The sequence below is a fragment of the Monodelphis domestica genome, chromosome 1 (genome assembly GCF_027887165.1).
Source record: "Monodelphis domestica isolate mMonDom1 chromosome 1, mMonDom1.pri, whole genome shotgun sequence".
NCBI lineage: Eukaryota > Metazoa > Chordata > Mammalia > Didelphimorphia > Didelphidae > Monodelphis > Monodelphis domestica.
In genome coordinates this window covers 463,088,826-463,109,094 of record NC_077227.1, presented here as the reverse complement: position 1 = coordinate 463,109,094, position 20,269 = coordinate 463,088,826, and the positions used below count along the sequence as shown (strand labels likewise).

At 40.9% G+C, this 20,269-nt stretch overlaps 1 protein-coding gene across 6 annotated transcripts in view; it reads left to right on the top strand.

Annotated features, from left to right (window-relative positions):
- The window catches only part of PTGES (prostaglandin E synthase), a 47,189-nt gene that overhangs the window by 2,723 nt on the left and 24,197 nt on the right, over nt 1-20,269 (top strand). The window contains exons 1-3 of one of the 6 annotated variants that reach the window (XM_007475135.3): nt 10,600-10,733; nt 13,670-13,835; nt 19,545-19,627. In XM_007475135.3, the coding sequence (XP_007475197.1) occupies nt 13,728-13,835; nt 19,545-19,627 (191 nt within the window). In that variant the 5' untranslated portion in view covers nt 10,600-10,733; nt 13,670-13,727. Of the gene's footprint in view, nt 1-10,599; nt 10,734-13,067; nt 13,260-13,669; nt 13,836-19,544; nt 19,628-20,269 lie in introns of those variants that run through there. The other 5 variants (XM_056812532.1, XM_056812531.1, XM_007475136.2 and 2 more) reach the window with 5 other exon arrangements.

Here is a 20,269-nt window from a genome sequence, read left to right as displayed (position 1 = left end):
CTATACCCAATTGAGTGTATAAGTTCCTTCCTTCTTTGGGTCAATTCTGATGAGAGTAAGGTTCAAACACTTCTTTTCTCACCTCCCCCATCTTTCCCTCTAACTATAAAAGTTCTTTCATACCTTTTTTTATGTGAGATAATTTACCTCATTCTACTTCTTTCTCCCAATGTATTCTTTTCTCATACCTTAATTTTATTTTTTTAGATGTCATGCCATCATATTCAACTTACATCCTTGCCCTCTATCTATGTATATTCTTTCTTTTTTTTTTTTTAAACCCTTATCTTCCACCTTAGAATCAATACTGTGTATTGGTTCTAAGGCAGAAGAGTGGTAAGGGCTAGGCAATGGGAGGTAAGTGACTTGCCCAGGATCACCCAGCTAGGAAGTGTCTGAGGTCAGATTTGAACCCAGGACCTCCCGTCCCTGGACCTGGCTCTCAATCCACTGAGCCACCCAGCTGCCCCCTGTATATTCTTTCTAATTGCTCTAATAACAATACATTTCCTAGGAGTTACAAGTATCATCTTCCTATGTAGGAGAACAAACAATATGACCTTACTGAATCCTTTATAATTTCTCTCTCCTATTTACCTTTTTCTGCTTCCTTTAAGTCTTGTATTTGAATGCCAAATTTTATTTTCAGCTTTGGTCTTTTCATGATTAATTGAAAGTCCTCCATTTCATTGAATGCTCATTCTTCCCTTTATAATACTCAATTTTGCTAGGTAGATGATTCTTGGTTTTAGTCCTAACTCCTTTGCTCTCTGGAATATCATATTCAAGGCCCTTAAATTCTTTATTGTAGAAGCTGCTAAATCGTATGTTATATTGACTCTGGTCACATGGTATTTGTTTCTTTTTGTCTGTTTACAATATTTTTTCCTTCACCTGGGAGTTTGGAATTTGGCTATAATATTCCCAGGAGTTTGTATTTAGGGAGTTCTTTCAGCAGTTTTCCCCTAGCATTTGCCCCACCAAGTCTACTTCTAAATTTGTCATAGTTGGTCAATGAGTCATTCCCTAGTTTGTTGTGTTTAGCATCTTAGAATTGGGAACCCATTCAATGTTGAGTTGTACTGATAGCCCCAGACTTGGTTATTCCCACAGTCTAGCATGGATTTTGGCCCTTGGACCTCTGGTGGCTCACCATTTTGACCTATTAATGATCATAAAGTTGGAGCCTTTGGAGCCTTGGAACTATCTCCAATACTCTTTTATCTAGAAAAACAAAGAAAAAAAGAATGGAGAATCACATTTATGGGCCACATGTTGATTCTCCCATTCCTCTCCACTCCTCCCACCCCAAGAGCAGGAGGGAGGGGTGAGTCTTCCCATATAGAAGATTATAGCATGTTTCTCTCACTCAAATGCAATCAGGCAGGAAAAAGAAAGGGACTTGCTTTAGCCAGCTGATGCCTTTTGAATATGCTCTAGTTCTGGCTCAAACAATCAAAAAGTCCATCTCTTCACCATGTGGTTAGCAGACTGGCACCAGTTACAGAATGTCCATATTCCAAATTCCAAATAGGGATTATATCAGCAGAGCACATTGTGCATGCTCATTAGGACTGGGCTCATTTGCCAGTCCACTGCTACATTTGTTTGGTAGGCATGAAAAATATTTTTTCCCCCCTTTTTTTTGCAGATGAGGAAAATGAAACTGAGAGCTTAGGCCAAGTAGCAGTGTAGTATTGGAGAAAGAACATTGACTCTTGAGTCAGAGAATCTGGGTTCAAATCCAACCTCTTGAACTTATTCTATGGGCAATCTTGGGCTTCATTTTCCTGAAGTGGCTGGACTGGATAGCTTCTGGAGTCCCTTCCAACTTCCATAATAAATGCCCATTAATTAAATTTCCTATTAATTGTCCTATTAATGTGAAAACATTATTTTCTTAGACATTCATTCTTTTCATTTAAATTTCATATTTTGCTGGTACATTTTTGGGGAAAATAGTTTCTAATTTTATTTATTCTTCATTTCTGGTGACTATTCCTTTTTTACTTTTGATACTGGCAATTTTCCTTTTCTCTTTAGTCAGAGGAGCTAGTTTATCCATTTTACTTTTTTTAACCACTTTTGGTTTTATGTACCAATTAAGTGGATTTTTTTGCTTTTGATTTTTTTAACCTCCTCTTTGTTAGAATTTATATTTTGGTGTTTAGTTGGTTTTTTTAAATTTACTGTTTTTTTAAGTTTTTTTTTTTGTTCTATGCTCAATTCATTGATCTGTTCTGTCTCTTTTTCGTTAATGAAAATGTTTTGATATATTAAAATTTCCCTTAAAATATCTTTGGCTGCATTCCATTCATTTGGATATGTTGTCTCATTAATATAATTTTCTTTGATGATGTTCTTTATTATTTCTGTAATTTGTTTTTTGACCACCAATTTTTTAAAGTTGTCTTTTTATTTTTAGTTCATCTACTTCTCTCTGTATCTCTGTTTCTGTCTCTCTCTTTATTTTATTGAATCTGGGTCTTCCCATCGTGTCCAGGTTGTAAGTGTAATGGTTATACATTATTTCAGTCCCAATACTGATCACCCTGGAAGTTTTAACTTACTCTGTTTTTCCAGCCTGGGCCTATTCATTCCTCCTTAGAGTAGCCTGGTGGCCCTTTGCTCCTGAGGGAAGAGAATTAAGATTTATTAAATGTCTATGACTACTTTGTGCTAGGCACTGTGCTAAGTGCTTTACAAATTTTATCTCACCAAATTGGTGCCAGATCCATTATGTAGAGACTCAATAGGCCCTAGTCCTACTAAAGCTCAAAATTCCTGAACTCAGTAGATCCATCCATGTCAGATGCCTTAGAGGATCTTTAGGGACTAAGGGGCATGTACCTTCATGCCTGGCTAAGATATTTAATTTCCAATGAATTCTTAATTCTTTCTTCAAAGTTCCTTTATTGATCTGATCTTTCAAAGGTTCTAATAGGATTTTTGTTACATCATTGTCAATAAAGAATGTTTAATATTTCTGCTTTTTCTGTATTTTAAAAATGGTTTTTATGTTTAAATACATGGAAAATCTTTGGAAAGGTGCTGGGAAACATATTCTTTTTTTGGTTTAAAATTCAATTATCACCAGAGATCTAACATCTAGCTTTTCTAAAATTCTACTCTGGGCTTTGTCAACATAGAATCTAGAAACCCCAAACTTGTAGCCTAGTAAGATCTGATGAACCCCAAGTTTTAATATTAGCTTGTATGCTGGAGACCCCAAAGCATATACTTGTTCTCTGTTCCTGTGAGAATCCACCCTGAGGGGAATCCAAGGCTAGCAGTTTCAGACTCAATAATGGACCCTAAGGTAAAGGCAATGCACTTGAGGTGGAGGCTAAACCCAAGCTCAGTGACTCTTTGGCACAGTAGGCAGCCTGTCAGTCTCATAAGCTGAAGGTCCTGAGTTGGATCCTCCGAAGGAGGGTGTGATATACTAGCAGAGGCTTCTGGAGACAAGAAGAGACTCTCTCAATAAAGTCTTGTATTTTAAAGGATTGATTTTCCCCAGTCACATATTTTTAAAAAAGTGGTGAAGGAAGGTGAATTTTGAAATTTCCAAGGGCCCCTCAATTTCCACCCCACATAATCCTATCCTTTTATGCTTTTCCCTCTTTATCCCTTCCTACCCCTTTGTTAAGAAAAGAGTGTTGAGAGAGAATGTGCTCAACACTGCTCATGTATATTTTAATCAATCTGATTCCATTCCACTATTCCTCTTTTTGTCCAGTTCATGATCATGGGTTCTTTCCTTTGACTTTTCCCTTCAAACTCTACCTTCCATAGATGGACTTTGTTTATGTCTTCTCTAAATCTCCCCTTTTTAGTACCCTCCTCTCTACATCTGATTTCCTTTTTGAGTTGAAAGTATTTCTACATCAAACTTTGTATGTATATATGTATGTATTCAACCTCCCTTTGTCCAGTTAAGATGAAAATAAGATTCATGGGTAGCTCATTTCCCTCAACCCTTTCTCTATGTGTAGATAGTCTTTTTTCATACCCTAATTATGTGAGATAATAAATTCCACCCTTCCTCTTTTGTAAATTCCTTTTTCTTTTTTTTCCTAAGGTAATCAAAATAGAACAAAATTGTTCCCAGGTGCTTTGTCTTATTTGCTCCCTCTAAGACCCCTGAATACATTAGGGATCCAATGGGAAACTTGCTTCTTAACCCCTACTGTAATACACACACACACACACACACACACACACACACACACACACACACACATACTTTGTAATCACATAGCTTCTTTCAGTTACTCAAACGTAAATAAAATCTTTTTGTTTTTCTCTTGACTTCTTTGTTTTCATGTCAGTTTCTGCTCAGCTCTAGTCACATCAGGAATATTTGAGAGTTCTCTGTTACTCTAAAGATCTGTTTTTTGGTTGTGAACCTTTATGTTTTGTTTTCTGAAATACCATATTACAAGCTCTCTTCCTCTTTATTATTTAGTTAACAGGTCTTGTTCAAACCTACTCTTGACCTCTTTCTTTTTAAGTCTCTCAGTAGTTTTCTTTTTGATTTGAAATGTTTTGTATTTTAGCTATTACAATCCCCAATGTTTTCATTTTGGGGCTTCTTTCAGAGGATGACAGGTACCTTTTTTTCTATTTTCATTTTACTTACTGGTTCTAATAGGTTCAGAAAGTTTTTATTTACAATTTTTTGAAATAAATATTTAGGCTTTTTTGTTATCAAAGTCTTTGGGAAATCTGATGATTCTTAGACTCTCTCTTGAATCATTTTCCAGATCTGTCATTTTTGGTAGATCTCTTATATTTCTGGTATTTTTTCAGTGTTTTCATTTTTTTCTAAATTTTTTTTTTTAAAAAACCCTTACCTTCCGTCTTGGAGTCAATACTGTGTATTGGCTCCAAGGCAGAAGAGCTGTAAGGGCTAGGCAATGGGGGTCAAGTGACTTGCCCAGGGTCACACAGCTGGGAAGTGTCTGAGGTCAGATTTTAACCTAGGACCTCCCATCTCTAGGACTGGCTCTCAATCCACTGAGCTACCCAGCTGCCCCCCCTAAAATTTTTTTAATGGATTCATTGATCTTTATCAATTTGATCTGATTTTTAAGAAGTCTATTACTTGAGTGAGATTTTTGTACCTCCTATACCAAGCTATTCCTTCTCCTTTCAATTTTTTCTCATCGAACTCTCATTTCCTTTCCCATTTTTTCCTCTAGTTCTCTCATTTTAATTGTATGATCACTTTTAAATTCTTGCTTAATTTCTTCTGGAAATTCCAAGAAAGCATGGAGTAAATTTGTAATTTTCTCTGCTTTAAGACCCCCAAATCCTAGAAGTGCTTCAGGTCAAACTGTAAGCAGGAAAATTCCTTTTCTTCCTTGTTGTTCTTGTAATGCTGAGGAAAAGGTGACTTTGAGCCTCAGAGACTCATGATAAGACAAGACCTCTGAGAGGATTTCCCCCTAGATTTTGAGATGGACACAGAGATACACCTCCAGGCTATGCTTTGTTACCATCAGATTATATCTAAGGCATCTACTCATTCCCTAAACTATGAGTGTCATTCCCTGTGTCTTTGGGGTACAAACCTCAGTCAGATAACACATATCCCTCACTTCTGCCCAACCTCATTCCATTCTTCCTTTGGCACGTAGCCCCCAGGCTAAGCCCCTGTGCTAAGACAATAAAAAGTCAAGAACACATCTCCAATAGGAGAAGCAATATCCCATCCATGGTGTCCTCCCAGTCACTTTACCTTGAATTCCAAATTAATAAATTTCTCTTTTTATTTCTAAGCTCAGTTATGGAGTTTTGCATTCTTGCAAAGGGTACCTGTTCCAAACTCCAGGGATTCACCTCAAGCCCCCTACAACAATAGGATAGAATTTTTCTGGCTATGTATCTTTAGCATTCCTGGTTCTATTATATTTCTTTATTGTTGGTGTTTTCTTATATTTACCAATTTTTTTTTTAGCCTTACATTCTGAATTAGGATTTTTGCATTGGGACCAGGCTCTGTGTACTTCTAGAAGGAATAGCAGGCCTTCTTTGGTGCTGATCCAGATTATCTGAGTAATCAGGTTTCCTTCTTAAAGTACTCTAGAAGCAATTGGCCAACTCAGGTAGTAAATGTGGGGTAAGGTGGCCTAGACTGGAGTAGTCTGACCCAGGTCACGTCCTAATAGTAAAAAAATTAAAAAATAGTCACTAAACATTAATTAAGCATTTACGCTAAGTATTGGTGCTAAAAATACAAAAAAGACAGTCTCTGCCCTCAAGCAGCTCACAATCAAATCCTTCCCATCTGATTCTGAGTGGCTCAGATGCATGTTCTAGGCTTTCTTGGGTAGATTCTGATCTGATTTTCCATCTCCTTGCCTCTGGTCTAGAGCTTTAGTCTTTAGATTTCAGCTAAAAGGCTTCCATGAGCTCAAGTCCCCCGGCAGGGTGGACTTTATGTGGATCTGGGCTGATAAAATGCATGCATTTCTTGATCATTTCTTAGTCTCAAATGCTTTTTTTCTCCCTTTAATTCTTGCTCAAGTAGTTATGAGAGAGCTGGGGCTGCTCTGCTTTCACTCACTTCACCTTCTTGATGAAAGTCCTTTGATTAAGCAGCTTTCTCCTTAAAATTGTTAGCCTTCAACAGAACCCTGTTAAAATAAATGTGTTCTTCAAACACAAACATGTTACCAAGACAGTAATCCATTAGCACCCATTAACACATGAGTGAGAAGTAGTTTACGAGTGGAGATCAGGGCCTTCCGACAGTGGTACAGAGGCTAGGTAAGTTTTAATGGGGAAAGGGGTCAGGAAAGGCTAAGAGCATGGAGCCCATCTGGAAGCAGAATGGTTTAGATGGAGAACTGGAGTGGGGAGGGATGGGAGAGAAATACCTTGACTTTGAAGTAAAACAAGAATGACAATAATAGCTAGTGTGTGGTAGAGAACTTAAATATTTACAGTTATATATGTGTGTATGTATCCATGTATATATAATTTGTACATGTATGTGTGTATGTATATTATTTTTGTGTAATTTTAGTCATTTCAGTTGTGTCTGACTCTTCATGACCCCATTTGGAGTTTTGGCAAAGCTACTAGAGTGGTTTGTCATTTCCTTCTCCAACTCGATTTGACAGATGAGGAAACTGAAGCCAACAGGGTGAAGGGACTTGTCCAGGGCCACACAACCAGTCTGAAGTCAGATTTGAACTCAGAAAAACAAGTCTTTCTGAGACCAGGCTTGGTGCTCTATCTACTGTGCCACCAGCTGCCCCATATGAATATATGCATATATACATACACATATAAATTAATATATATTCTATATATGTGTAGATATATAAATTCATATACATATATGTATTCTATATGTATGTATGTATAAAATTTCACTTGATCCTTATAGCAATCTTATGAAGAGATGCTATGATTATCCTCATTTTAAGCATGAGGAAATTGAGGCTCTTAAACGATTTGGCTGATGTCACAGAGCTAGCAAATATCAATGGCAGGATTTGAATTTGTCTTCCAAAGTCTGTGAATTCTACCCACTCTTTGAAACTGCTTTTCAAGTAATATAGGATTTTAAAGTCAGAGAGGAAGTCAAAATCATAATAATAATAATATTGGTAGGGGACAGCTGGATAGCTCAGTGGATTGAGAGCCAGGCTTAGAGACAGGAGGTCCTGGGTTCAAATCTGACCTCAGATACTTCCCAGCTATGTGACCCTGGGCAAGTCACTGAATCCCCATTGCCTAGCCCTGACCACTCTTCTGCCTTGGAACCAATATACAGTATTCATTCTAAGAGGGATGGTAAGGGGTTAAAAAAATAATAATATATTGATAATAATAGCTGACATTTATATAGAGCTTACTATGTACCAGATACTGTACTAAAAGCTTTTCAATCATTATCTCATTGGATCCTCATGACAACCCCAGGAGACTGAGGCAAATAGAGGTTATGTGATTCGCCAAAAGTCACAAAGCTAGTAAGTGTGTAAGGTTGTTTTTTTATTCAAGTTTTTCTGTCTCCAGGAAATAAAAGATAAATTTTACCATTACAACCTCCTCTAGCATGTCAAAGATTTTGTTCTAAACAAATATTTACTTATTAAAAATGTCCATTCCTAAAATACTGTGATTTCATGACTGGAAGTCATGTTCCTTGAGATCAGAATGACATCATAAACTTCAGGGGAATGAAGATGAGCCTTTCTGATTCCTATGGGGTTTGTTTTCCCCAAACTGGAAGGTTTTGACATGTTCATCTATTTGGGAAAACTGTGGTCAGGCTGATTTGGGGAGCTCCATCTGAGTCCTTCCCTAGGAATGTGACATCGACTCTCTCAGGGCTGCTACAGGAAATAGATTCCTGATGTGTTCCAAAGGCATGAAGGCCTCAAGAGGACAACCATGGAGCAGGGGAGATGTCTGTGCACAAACAAAACCATGGAGGGTCTCGAGCAGGAGGTGGGGAAGACTGGGCAGAGATCTCATTTCCAGCCTCCTCCTTCTCCCCACTTTGAAACCAGGAACTTCTCTCTAGGCCCAGCTTTTCTGGCAAAGTTGGGTCTCCTAGAAATGCTTGGACAAAGGCTTATGCTGAATCAAACTTCTCATCCTCCACCCATCCAGCTGGACCCTATCCTAGGGATTGGGCCAATAAATTTCCCTCTCCTGAATGTGATCCCAAGCAGTTATCTCATCTATAAAACAGGACTGGTAACCCCTTCCTGGCCATCTTCACTGGGCTAATAATATGAAGCTCAAATGAGAGGGACTTTGGAACTGTGTAAGTTCCCAGTAAATAGGAACTATTAGTAGCAGTAAAACAACTGGGGAATAAAAGCCTCAGAAGCCAAAGATGAGGTCTTGTCAGAGGCCTGAGATTCCCTGGGCTGGATAACCTGGCACTATAGCTGCCAATATTATGACAGGAATTGCTTCCGTTTTAAAGGAGCAAATACCAAAAGAGGGTTTTTTTTTTAGTTTTAAATTTTATTTACTTTTATTAAAATTTTTAGTTTTTGATTGTCATCGGATATCTCCATATTTCCCCCTCAGTGTTGATTTGAGATTTTAGAGGTGTGCATGGCTCTCAACTATGACAAAAAAAACCCCAACAAAACCCAAACCACTTAAGTTTATAGACCTCAGAATGCTGACAATTTCTTGATACTATTGTTTATCCTCAGTCCTTCTTTGGATACACTCCTTACCCAGAGTTCCCAGTATGGCCTTTTTTTCTGACTTATGGAATCACAGGATTTTGGAGCTAGAAGCCACTTTTTAGGGATGCTTGGGTCCAACCCCTTTATTTTCTAGATGCAGAAACTGAGGCACAGAGGGGATATCTTTCAGATAGTTCCCAGGCAGGGGCATGGCTGGATCTTCTGATTCTCACTCGGGAGCATTCTTAGGAAATGTGTTGTTGAAAGAAACACCACTCCCTCAGCTTTTCCCACTAAGCCAGAAAGCCTTTATTTATAAATTAATATGCTGCAACCTCTGTAGGCTCCCTAAGAGTTCGTGCTTATCACAGTCATTGAGCTGTGATGCTGCAAGCTTCCAAGGCACTACTTGTACTTTGGGGGTGCCACCATTCCCACTTAGGGGCATCTAATGGGGACCCTTCTGCAGTCTTTTGCCCATAGGGGAGAAGCTGGAAAGGGTCTGTCTTCTTCCTGCCACAGTTTTGCATAATCTACTCTGGAAAGAGGCCCACAAGGTTCAGAGGAGTAACCGCACACTTCGGGAAACACTGGGGGTAGGTGGCCCTCGTGGCTCAGGTGTTGCCAACTTCTCTTTGGGTGGGCCAGAGAGTTCAGCCTCTCCCAATTTCAAACCATTTAAAAAGCTGCCTGATCTGCGGCAGATGCAAGAGGAGAATGATCTGGCCGGGGATTCTTGGCAAAGGCAATTATTCTTTTTCTTAAAGGATCCAAGAGGTCAGATTTACTAAGGAGAAAGGCTTTGGTAGTGGAGAAAGTGCACGCATGTGTGTGAATGTAAGTGCTGAGAGAAAATGGGCATTTATGAAACGCTAATTCCCCATTATGGAATCGATGAATTTTAGGTTTTAAATTGTCATCCAACATCTCCCCATGTCCCCTCCCCCACCTCCCCAGCCCGTTGACTTGGGATTTTAGAGGTCTGCGTGGCTCTCCGCGATTAATACACAACTCCAACTCTTCCAAGCCCTAAGTGGGTGCCGGTCTGCAACTTAAATAATGGCAGTGAGCTGCCTGGGGTCACAGAGATGTTAAATGTCCTGCGCGGGCGTGGGTTAGAGGTGGGACTCGAACCCAAGTCTTGCTCACCCTGAGGCCTGCTTTCTGCTCCTGCTTTTCCACAGTAACAGGTGGCCTTCTCTAAGGGAGCCAAGAACAAGTGGTGGGCTTCCCAGACCCCCAGGACCCGCCCTTGCGGGGCTTTGCAGGTAGAGTTGACCCGGAGCGCAGCGGGGTTCCTTCCTGTGATTTCCCCTCTTTTGATGAAGGAAGGCTTTCAAGGAGAGCTAGGTGCGAGCCCTGACCAGCTTTGACTCCCAGGTTCTGCCTAGCAACAAAACGTCCAATCACTGGGCCACCAGGGGTTTCCTGGGGCCCAGAGCAGGGCCAAGGGGTATATTAAGGATAAGGGAGGCAACCACGTGGCTCAGTGAGGTGAGGTTTTTCTCCGGTTGGGTTCTTCAACTCCTGGTCGGTGTTTTAGGAGCAGAGATCAACGAGTAGGTAGGAGACGTTGGGCCCTGAGGCGAAGGGGTTAGATGACCGCTGTGGTGGCCGGCCTTTGTCCGCTAATGAGAACTTCATGACTTATGAGGTGGGGGTGGGTCAGGAGACCTTAGGAGGTGCAGAGCTGATTGGGGCTAAAAACTTCCTTTTACAGAAAGGGAAACTAAGGCAAGAATGCGCATCTCATTAGCCCATGGCAAAATGGAGACCCAAATAGAAAACAGATACAGCAAATAAAATATAGGGGCGACTAATTTATTCAGTGTGGAGGCCGGAGTTCATATGTGGCTGTGTGACCCTGAACAAGTCACATAATCCCATTTGCACCATAGTTTCCTCATCTGCAAAATGAGCTGGAGAAGGACAACCACATTTGGTGTCTTTTTTTTTTTTAAACCCTTACTTTCTGTTTTAGAATCAGTACTGAGTATTGGTTCTAAGGCAGAAGAGTGATATGGGCTAGGCAGTGGGGGTTACGTGACTTGCCCAGGGTCACAGTTAGGAAATGTCTGAGGTCATATTTGAACCCAGGACTTCCTGTCTCAAGACCTGACTCTCAATCCACTGCACCATCCAACTGCCCCAAAATTCAGTATCTTTGCCAAGAAAACCCCACATGAGGTCACATAGTAAGGTGTGACTGACAAAATCTATATATGTTTACATATAACATATCCTGTATACATATATTGCATATATACTAATGTGTATGCATATATTTCTATCTTTTTTATTGACAAGTCCCGACATTCCCAGTAGATTCTGTTTCCTCACCCAAAACCTCACACACAATTATTTTGTCTAACTTCTACATTTTGTATATGAGGAAAATGACATCCATGGAGAATGTTGGGACTTCCTTTCTGTATGCACACAGAGAATGAAACAGATAAGATTTGAATTCAGGTCCCTTGACTAAATACTTTCCACTATATTAAGCTAATTTGTGGGCCTGGACAGGTGTAGGGGAGGGGTCAGCCCAGAAAAATAGTTTAAAATGGGGACAGGTGAACAATCCACTAAGCCAGAAAGTCTATGAACTTTGAAATTCTCCCCTCCCCCGCACCTGTCAAAGCCTTGGAAGTGGCTTTTACCAGAGGAACAATGATTACTGAGCCTCTGCTGTACCCTTTCATTTTATTCATAGGACCACAGATTTAAAGCTGGAAAGGACCTTAGAGGTTACCAACTCTGTTCACCCTATGACGTTGGAAAGTTACTTAATGGCCTGTAAAATTGAGAGAGTTGGTCTAAGATCTCCAAGGTCCTCTTCCACTTTGATTCTGTGATTCTAGAATTTAGAGCCTGAAGGGACTTTCTGGATCTTTTTGTTCAACTCTCTTATTATACAGAGGAGGAAGTGAGATCCACAGAGAATGTTAGGACTTGCCACTGATTTACTTTGGCAAAGCCAGGAGGAAAGAATACCCTATCCTTGCCCTCAAGGAGTTCGGAGTCTAGTGCAGGAAGCAGAACAAGACAGGACAGTGAGCCCAAGCTCCCACTCCCTTTTGCTGCAGTGTCTTTTCTAGATGCTGGTTGGGACACCCTTACTTCTCAGATCATTTTCTGTTAAAGTTGTACCTTGAGGGGAAGGAAAGGAGGCATTTAATTTAATTTATTTATTTTAAACCCCTACCTTTCATCTTGGAATCAATACTGTGTATCAGTTCCAAGGCAGAAGAGTGGTAAGGGCTAGGCAATGGGGATTAAGTGACTTGCCCAGGGTCACACAGCTGGGAAGTGTCTAAGGTCAAATTTGAACCCAGGACCTCCCATCTCTAAGCCTGGCTCTCACTCCACTGAGCTACCCAGCTGCCCAGGAAGGGAACATTTTAGAAAATTCTTTTGCATCCCTTCAGTTAGAGCTTAGGGGCTAGGAGGAAAGATCCTACTAAGCCATTGCCCATGAAGGCTCTGAAGAGGTCTCAGAACCCTTAACTAGTAGGATCTAAAGCCCTCAGTTTGGCCAGCGATTTGGTTTCTCAGCCTGTTGGTCTAGGAAGGCATTCCCCTGTTCCAGAAAAATAGCCGGTGGGAAACACAAACTCAAGAGGTAGGAAAAAGGATCTCAATGTACAGACCCAGGGGAGATCGATGCTCTTTACACTGGCCCTGAACATTGGCAGTATAGGCATTGTATAGCATTAGGTAAGTCACATCACTTGTTTTCCTGGTTTATCATGAGCAATAATGCACCTGGCTGTCTTAATCGTTTATCTCTGCTCTTGGCTGGCTGGAACCAGGGAGTGAGGAACAGTCAGCCCTTGGGCTGCACCTGGAGGTCTGGGGTGATGATCAGACCTTGAAGGGAGACGGCTGAGTCTCATATCAGTCTGGAATAACAGTCAGACCTTGAGCTGCACCAGGCAGTCTGGGGGTGATGATCAGACCTTCAGCTGAGGGGAGAGACTGAGTTTCTTCATTACCATTTTAAGAATTATAATTTTCCAGAGCAGGTAATTCATTCTACCGAGGAAATGAAAAGTGTATGTAGGCGATGCTCTGTGATGAAGATGGGAAGTATGGAATTGTTTGGAGGATTCTGAGACCTTGCTAGGACAGCCTTTCCTATACTCCCGATAGGGGAGGGTGGTATATTTTACAAGGAAAAGTCTTTGCTGGCAGGCTCCTCAACTTGGAGGCTTTAGTGTTACAAAGGAACACTTAGCATTTTCTAAAATACCTGGGGGGGGGGCCAGAGAGGACATGTCCTGCTAAATGACCAGGGCTGAGGGGCTTGGGGCAGGAGATGTTAAAAAAATGAAGGTCTGTCACCTTAAGGTTCTGCGCTTCTGTGTGGGTGTCTTCTGTGTTGATTACAGACTAAAGGACCATTTTTTTCCCCTTGCTTTCCTTTCTCCGCCTTCTTCCCTCTTTCCCTTTCCCTGGCCCCGTCCCTGCCCTGCTCACTCATTCGAAATGCAAACTAGGAGCCCTCCGTTTGGCCAGGCATTAGAAGGGGACAAAGCCCCAGCTTCTGCTCACAAGATGATGGACAATGAAGTCTTTGTGAACTTCCTCCTCTACAGCACCATTCTAGTCATTAAGATGTATTTGGTGGCCGTTATCACCGGGCAAGTGAGGCTTCGTAAGAAAGTAAGTTTTCAGTCTCTCTGGACCCTCCATCCTTCCCTCTTCCACTTCTGATTTTGTTCTGTTGTCTCGGCAGATAGTTAGAGGAGGTAAATAAAATTCAGTGTGTTTATACTCTGGCAGAGATTTAGAAGTGAGTTAGATGCTAAATATTTTCTTATGATTTGCTTGGGTTTTGCCTTCCCTCTATTCTTCCCCTCCCAACCCCAATCTGTTTCAACAGGATTTGGTTATTTCATCTTTTACATGTAAAGAACATTTTTCTCATTTGACATGACATGCAGGTGAGTGTTCTCTGAAAGAGTATGTGTGGGCTAATCTCTTCTTGGTATCTGGAAAGAAAATCAGATTTCTTTTAAACCAGCAGTTCTGGAATAGTACAACTCTGACAGCCTTGGAGCCTTGTATCTTTTTCTTAGGAAAACTTGTATTTTGAGGGTGGAGTAGATTTGATTAAACCAGAGACATAGAGATCAGTAAGTGGAAATTCCCCAAGCCTTAAAGGGTTGATTATTGTCCAGGACCATCAGGATCTTTTTTTTTTTTTAAAGCCCTTACCTTCTGTCTTGGAATCAATACTGAGTTCTGTGGCAGAAGAGTGGTAAGGGCTAGGCAGTGAGGGTCAAGTGACTTGCCCAGGGTCACACAGCTGGGAAGTATCTGAGGCCACATTTGAAGCTAGGATCTCTGGTCTCTAGGCCTGACTCACATCAATCCACTGAGCTATCCAGCTGCCTCCTAGGATCTTCTGAGTCAAAGTTTTAGCTGGAAATAATCAGGATTCAGGTTCTGGCACAGCTTATGTGAAAGAATTCTCCCCCCCCCCCCATGTTTTAGTCCCTTAACAATTGGAGGAAAAATACAAGTGAGAATGTAAGCAAAGTATAAGGAGAAGTAAAAACTGTTCAAGATGGGGATGCATTTTTAACTGGATAGTATCAGACAAATAAGTGTGTGAGCCAGCAGAATGGGCCTGTTTTATATTATGTAAAATTGCAAGAGAATGTGTACTTACAGGACTGTAGCCCCAAGTGTTCACCTGGAGTTTTCACTCACTTCCAATTTTTCCATATGATCTCCCTGCTGATAATACTTTTCTAATTAATCATCCTTCCAGTTTCTATCCTCTGCCCTTCTGAGCACTGGATTTAGATTCAAAAGATCTGGGTTTCTATCCCAAGGAATCCTGCCATTTATGAGCTGCTTGACCTCAGGCAAGTCACTTGGCTTCTCTGTTCCTTCATTTATAAAATGGTTTATAAAATGATAATAGCTGTGACATGTACCTCATCAGCTGAGATAAACAACATGAAATATACTTTTTAGATTAATTCAACAAACATTTATTAAGCACCTAAAGCATCTTACAAGTGCCATTTAGTTTTGTTCTCTCCCATGTCTCGGGAAGATGGTTGCATTTCAGAAGTAAGTAAAGTTTCAGCATAGAGCCTGAATCTTGTTCAGAAACTTGGGGGGGGGTTGGGAAGGGCTAGGAAGTGGGGTCAAGTGACTTGCCCAGGGTCACCCAGATAGGAAGTATCTGAAGCCACATTTGTACCTAGGGCATCATAATTCTAGGCCTGACTCTATATGCACTGAGCTACCTAGCTATCTCCATCACTGGCAGATCAAAGGAAACATGTTTGCCTCAGCCTTAGAAATGTGTCAGATCATAGCCTTATTTCTGGAAGAGGCTTGAGAGCTCACCTAGGCCAAAGCCCTAGTTTTCAATAGGAGGAAACTGAGACCCAGCTAGGTTAAAGTCATTTGTTCAAAGTCACATAGGTAGTAAGTACTAATAGGAACTTCATCTGGAATGTGGGTGAGCCATTGGCTTGTCACTAACTCCAGTTCTAATGACATTTGAAGAAGAGGAGTGTCTATGCTTGCACAAGGGTGTTTGTAATGTTACATATTTGAGGGTAATGCTGGGGAGAACTCCTCAGAGTAGGTTGATCTTGCTCCTTTGTGTCTTGCTTTGTCATTTCTTTAGTTTTTTGCATCGCAGTCCTGTACATGGAATAGCTTATGTATCTGTTAAGCCATGGTCTGGTCACCCTCCCAGAGGTAGTGGAGTTCTTGTTGAAAGAAAGTAAAAGGAAAGCAGGAGGTTTTTCCTAGGAATAGCTTAACTTTCAATTCTATTTATTACTCTGTTGATTTTCAGGATTTCCAATTTGGTGCTTTATTGTGGATTTTTAATTTGTTCCTTTTCTAGTTTTTTAATTGCATGTCTAAATCATTGATCTGCTTTTTCCTGTTTTATAGATGTAAGCATTTAGTGATATAAATTTCCCTCTAAGTATAGCTTTAGCTGTTTTCATAAATTTTGATACGTTGTCAATCTCTTTAATGAAATTAGTGATAGTTTCTATGATTTGTTCTTTGACCCATTCATTCTTTAGGATACAATTATTTAGTTTCCAATTAATTTTTAGTCTGCTTCCCTTTGTTGAATATAATTTTTATTGCATTGTGGTCTAAAAAGGATGTAGTTACTATTTCTGCTTTTCTTCTTTTGGTTGAGAGGTTTTTGTGCCCCTTTATGTAGTCAATTTTTGTGAAGATGCCTGGTAATACTTTACTTAAATACAGAAAGGATCACATTGCTTCTAGCTGAAGTCTTTAATATGACAAGGAGCTGGGAACCTAGAACTTAATTTCACATCTTGGCTTCACCATGCTTTTTTTTCAACCTTTACCCTTCTGTCTTAGAATTGATACTAAGTGTTGGTTTCAAGGACTAGGAAGTTGGGATTAAATGACTTGCAAAGTGTTACACAGCTAAGACGTACTTGACCAGATTTGAATCCAGGATTTCTGGTATCCGGGCCCAGCTCTATCCATTGAGCCACCTAGCTGCTCCTTGGCTTCACTATTTAACTTGACCAAGTTCTTTAACATCTCTGGGCCTCAGATTCTGCCTCTGATAAAGGAAAGTAAATAAGATGACTTCCATGTTCCCAGTTCTCAATCTATGATACTATAAACTTAGTGTCTATACCACTTATTTACCTTGTTTGTGGATGTAGCTCGACAACTGACTTGTAAGCTCTAAGAGGTCAGGGATGGTGTCTTAAACATTTTTAGAATCCTTTGTGACTAGTAGAGTGAGGACCTTGCACAACATTATGGTCAGTATCTTGGTATTTAAAAATAGTAGGGATGTATTAGGGATTTGGAAACAAGGCAGCATAAGTAGTTAGTATTTTTTTAATAAATGACAGGCTAAGATAATTTCATGCTTCAAGAAACATGCCTGCAGCTCTGCTGGCTAAAAATGGGGTCCTAGAGATTGGGCCTAGCTTGCTTTAGAAGTTAACAGAAAAGAATCCTTTGTGCTGATCCTAGTTCCAATTAATTCACCAGGTAATCTGGGACAAATAACATAAATTCCTAGTTCCTTCTCTACCTGTCTGTATAATGGGAAGAATGAAGTGTTACTCTTGCAAAATAAGCTAGGTATGAGAACTGGTAATGATCCAGTGGGGATCCTGGGATTAGGGTTCCTGGAACTGGAAGCCTATCAACTTCAGCCTCTTTATTTTGTAGAAGAGCAAACAGTACTAGAGAGATGGAGTAATTTGTCCAAAATCATACAAGTGATGAGTGGCTGAGCTGAGATTTGAACCCAGATCCTTTGACTCTAAATTTATCCTTCCCCTTGGACCATGTGGCCTCCTAGAGCTGAAAACATTTAGTTTTCTTTTTCTTTTTTAAAATTAAGTTTATTTAATTAATTTAGAATATTTTCCCATGGTTACATGAATCATATTCTTTCCCTCCCTGCCTCCCACTCCGTCCTGTAGCCAACAAGAAATTCCACTGGGTTTTACATGTGCCATTGATCAAGTCCTATATCCATATTATTAATATTTGCACTAGGGTGATAGTTCAGAGTCTACATCCCCAATCATATCCCCATTGAAGCATGTGATCAAGGAAATGTTTTTCTTCTGTATTTCTGCTCCCACAGTTCTTTCTCTGGATGTGGATAGCATTCTTTCTCATAAGTTCCTCAGCGGGGCAGCCAGGTGGTTCAGTGGATTGAGAGCAAGGTCTAGAGATGGGAGGTCCTGGGTTCAAATGTGGCCTCAGACACTTCCCAGCTGTGTGACCCTGGGCGAGTCACTTGACCCCCATTGCCTAGTCCTTATCACTCTTCTGCCTTGGAAACAATACACAGTATTGACTCCAAGACAGAAGGTAAGGGTTGAAAAAAAAAAAGATCCTCAGAATTGTCCTGTGCTGCTAGTAGAGAAGTCCATTGCATTCAATTGTGCTACAGTGTATCAGTCTCTGTGTACAATATTCTCCTGGTTCTGCTCCTCTCACTCTGCATCAATTCCTGGTTGTCGTTCCATTTCACAAAACATTTAGTTTTCTAAATGTACTTATCCTGGTTCTGTCAGCAAAACATTGTTTATTTGTTCAACTCCTAGCATTAGTTAATCAACAAACATTTATTAAGCTATTTATTTAGACAGCTAGAGGATAAAGTGCTGGTTATGGATTCAGGAAGTTATGAACTCAGGAAGACCTGAGTTCAAAACCTGTCCCAGTCACTTGCTAACTGGACATGCCATTCTCAGCCTTAGTGTCTTCATCTGTAAAGTGAGAATAATATGACCTCCCTCCCAGGGTTGTTTTGAGTAAGTATGTAACGAGATAACATGAATAAAGGGCACTGCCAACCTTTAAATTCTATATAAAACCAGCCGTTATACTAAGCATCTACTCTGTGCCAAGCGCTGCACTGGAAGATAGGGGTATAAAATACCAAAGATAAAATGTGCCCTGAAAAGCAGCAGCTGGTTGGTGTTGTGTGTGACTGTTGTGCTTGTGTGACCTTAATTCAGTTAGTAAGAGCTGACAGTAAGATCCAGGCATTGTGCTAAATGCTGAGAATACATACCAAGTTAAAGACAGTTGCTGCCCTCCAAGAGCTGACCTTTCTGATGGGGAAAGGTTTGAAAAAGAGAAGCTGAACAGGGTGGGGCATGACAGAGGGGTCTGGGCACTTGTCTTTTTTTTTTTTTAACTCTTATGTTCTGACTGAGAACCAATACTAGGTATCTGTTCCAAGGCAGAAGAGCAGGAAGGAGTAGGTTTAAGTAGGGCTAAGTGACTTGCCCTGGATCACACAGCCAGAAAGTGCCTGAGGACAGATTTGAATCCAGGACTTCCCATCTCTAGGCCTGGTTCTCTCTTTATCCATTGCTGGGCACTCTTAAGTGGAGGTACTGGGAGGGGCCACAGGGCTAGGGACTGAAGTGTTCTTAGCTAAAGAGGGAAGAGGAGGAAGGAAAAGGACAAGCATTTCAAATGCTTGTCTTGTACCATGTGACACACACTGCTAAGTGCCTAACAATTATTGTCTCATTTGATCCTCACAACAACCTGCCTGGTAGGTGCTATTTATTATCCCCCATTTCAGTTGATGAAACTTGAGGCCAACAGGATGACTTGCCCAGGGTCATACTGCTAGTAACTGACTAAGGTTAACTTGAGTCTTCTCGACAGCAGGCTCCAGCTCTCTATCTACTCTCCCCTAGCATGCATTTTCTGGGGCATGATAAAGGAGTCTAAATTATAGCCTGCTGAGAAAGGAAGAGATGACTGGCCTGGGCAACCTCCTTAAATGGAGGTTCTTGGAATGAAAAATTCCCAAGACCGACTTGTAGTCACACAATCTCTGTGGATATCTTTTAGGCTTTTGCCAATCCAGAAGATGCCTTGAAGCATGGAGGCCTCCAGTTTTGCCGGACAGACCCAGATGTGGAGCGATGCCGCAGGCAAGTGTCTGCCTTCTGTCCCTGTGTGTACCTCATTTAGCCTTTTCTTGCCATCCTGTGCGCTGGGACTTTAATGTTCTTTTTGCGGGGTGGCTTATGGGCCGTGGAGGAGAGCTGGGGGTGTCTTGGATTTTCTTTCCCTTCCGCCCGTTTTTGAGGTAGGTCAAGGAGGGTGGATTTGGTGGGAACTGTGGTAGAGAAAGGATCCTTGTGGGTGGGTGGTGGATCATAGAACTGGTTGGAACAAGGGACAAAACTCTCCTGTGCCCTAAAAAAATGAATGGGCGTGCCATCTCAGACTAGAAAACATGAGTACTTGGCACAGTTAGAAAGCTCTCTTTGCTTATTTATTCATTTGATTATTTCATTCACCACAAGCCTATCCCCCTTGCCTGGAATGTAGTCCCTCTTCCCCTCCTCTCTGCTTCTTTGAATTCTCAGCTGCATTGAAGGCTTGGCTCAAGTGCCACCCTTTACAAGAAACCTTTCTTGATCTTCTCCCTTTGCCTCCAGTTGTTGGTGTTTTCTCCCTCTTCACATCATCTTGTATTTATTTGGGTACATGTCTTACCTCTCATTGGAAACACAGTGCTTTGTAGGTAATGGACATGTCTTAAGAGTTTGTGATCTGACTGTAAGTCA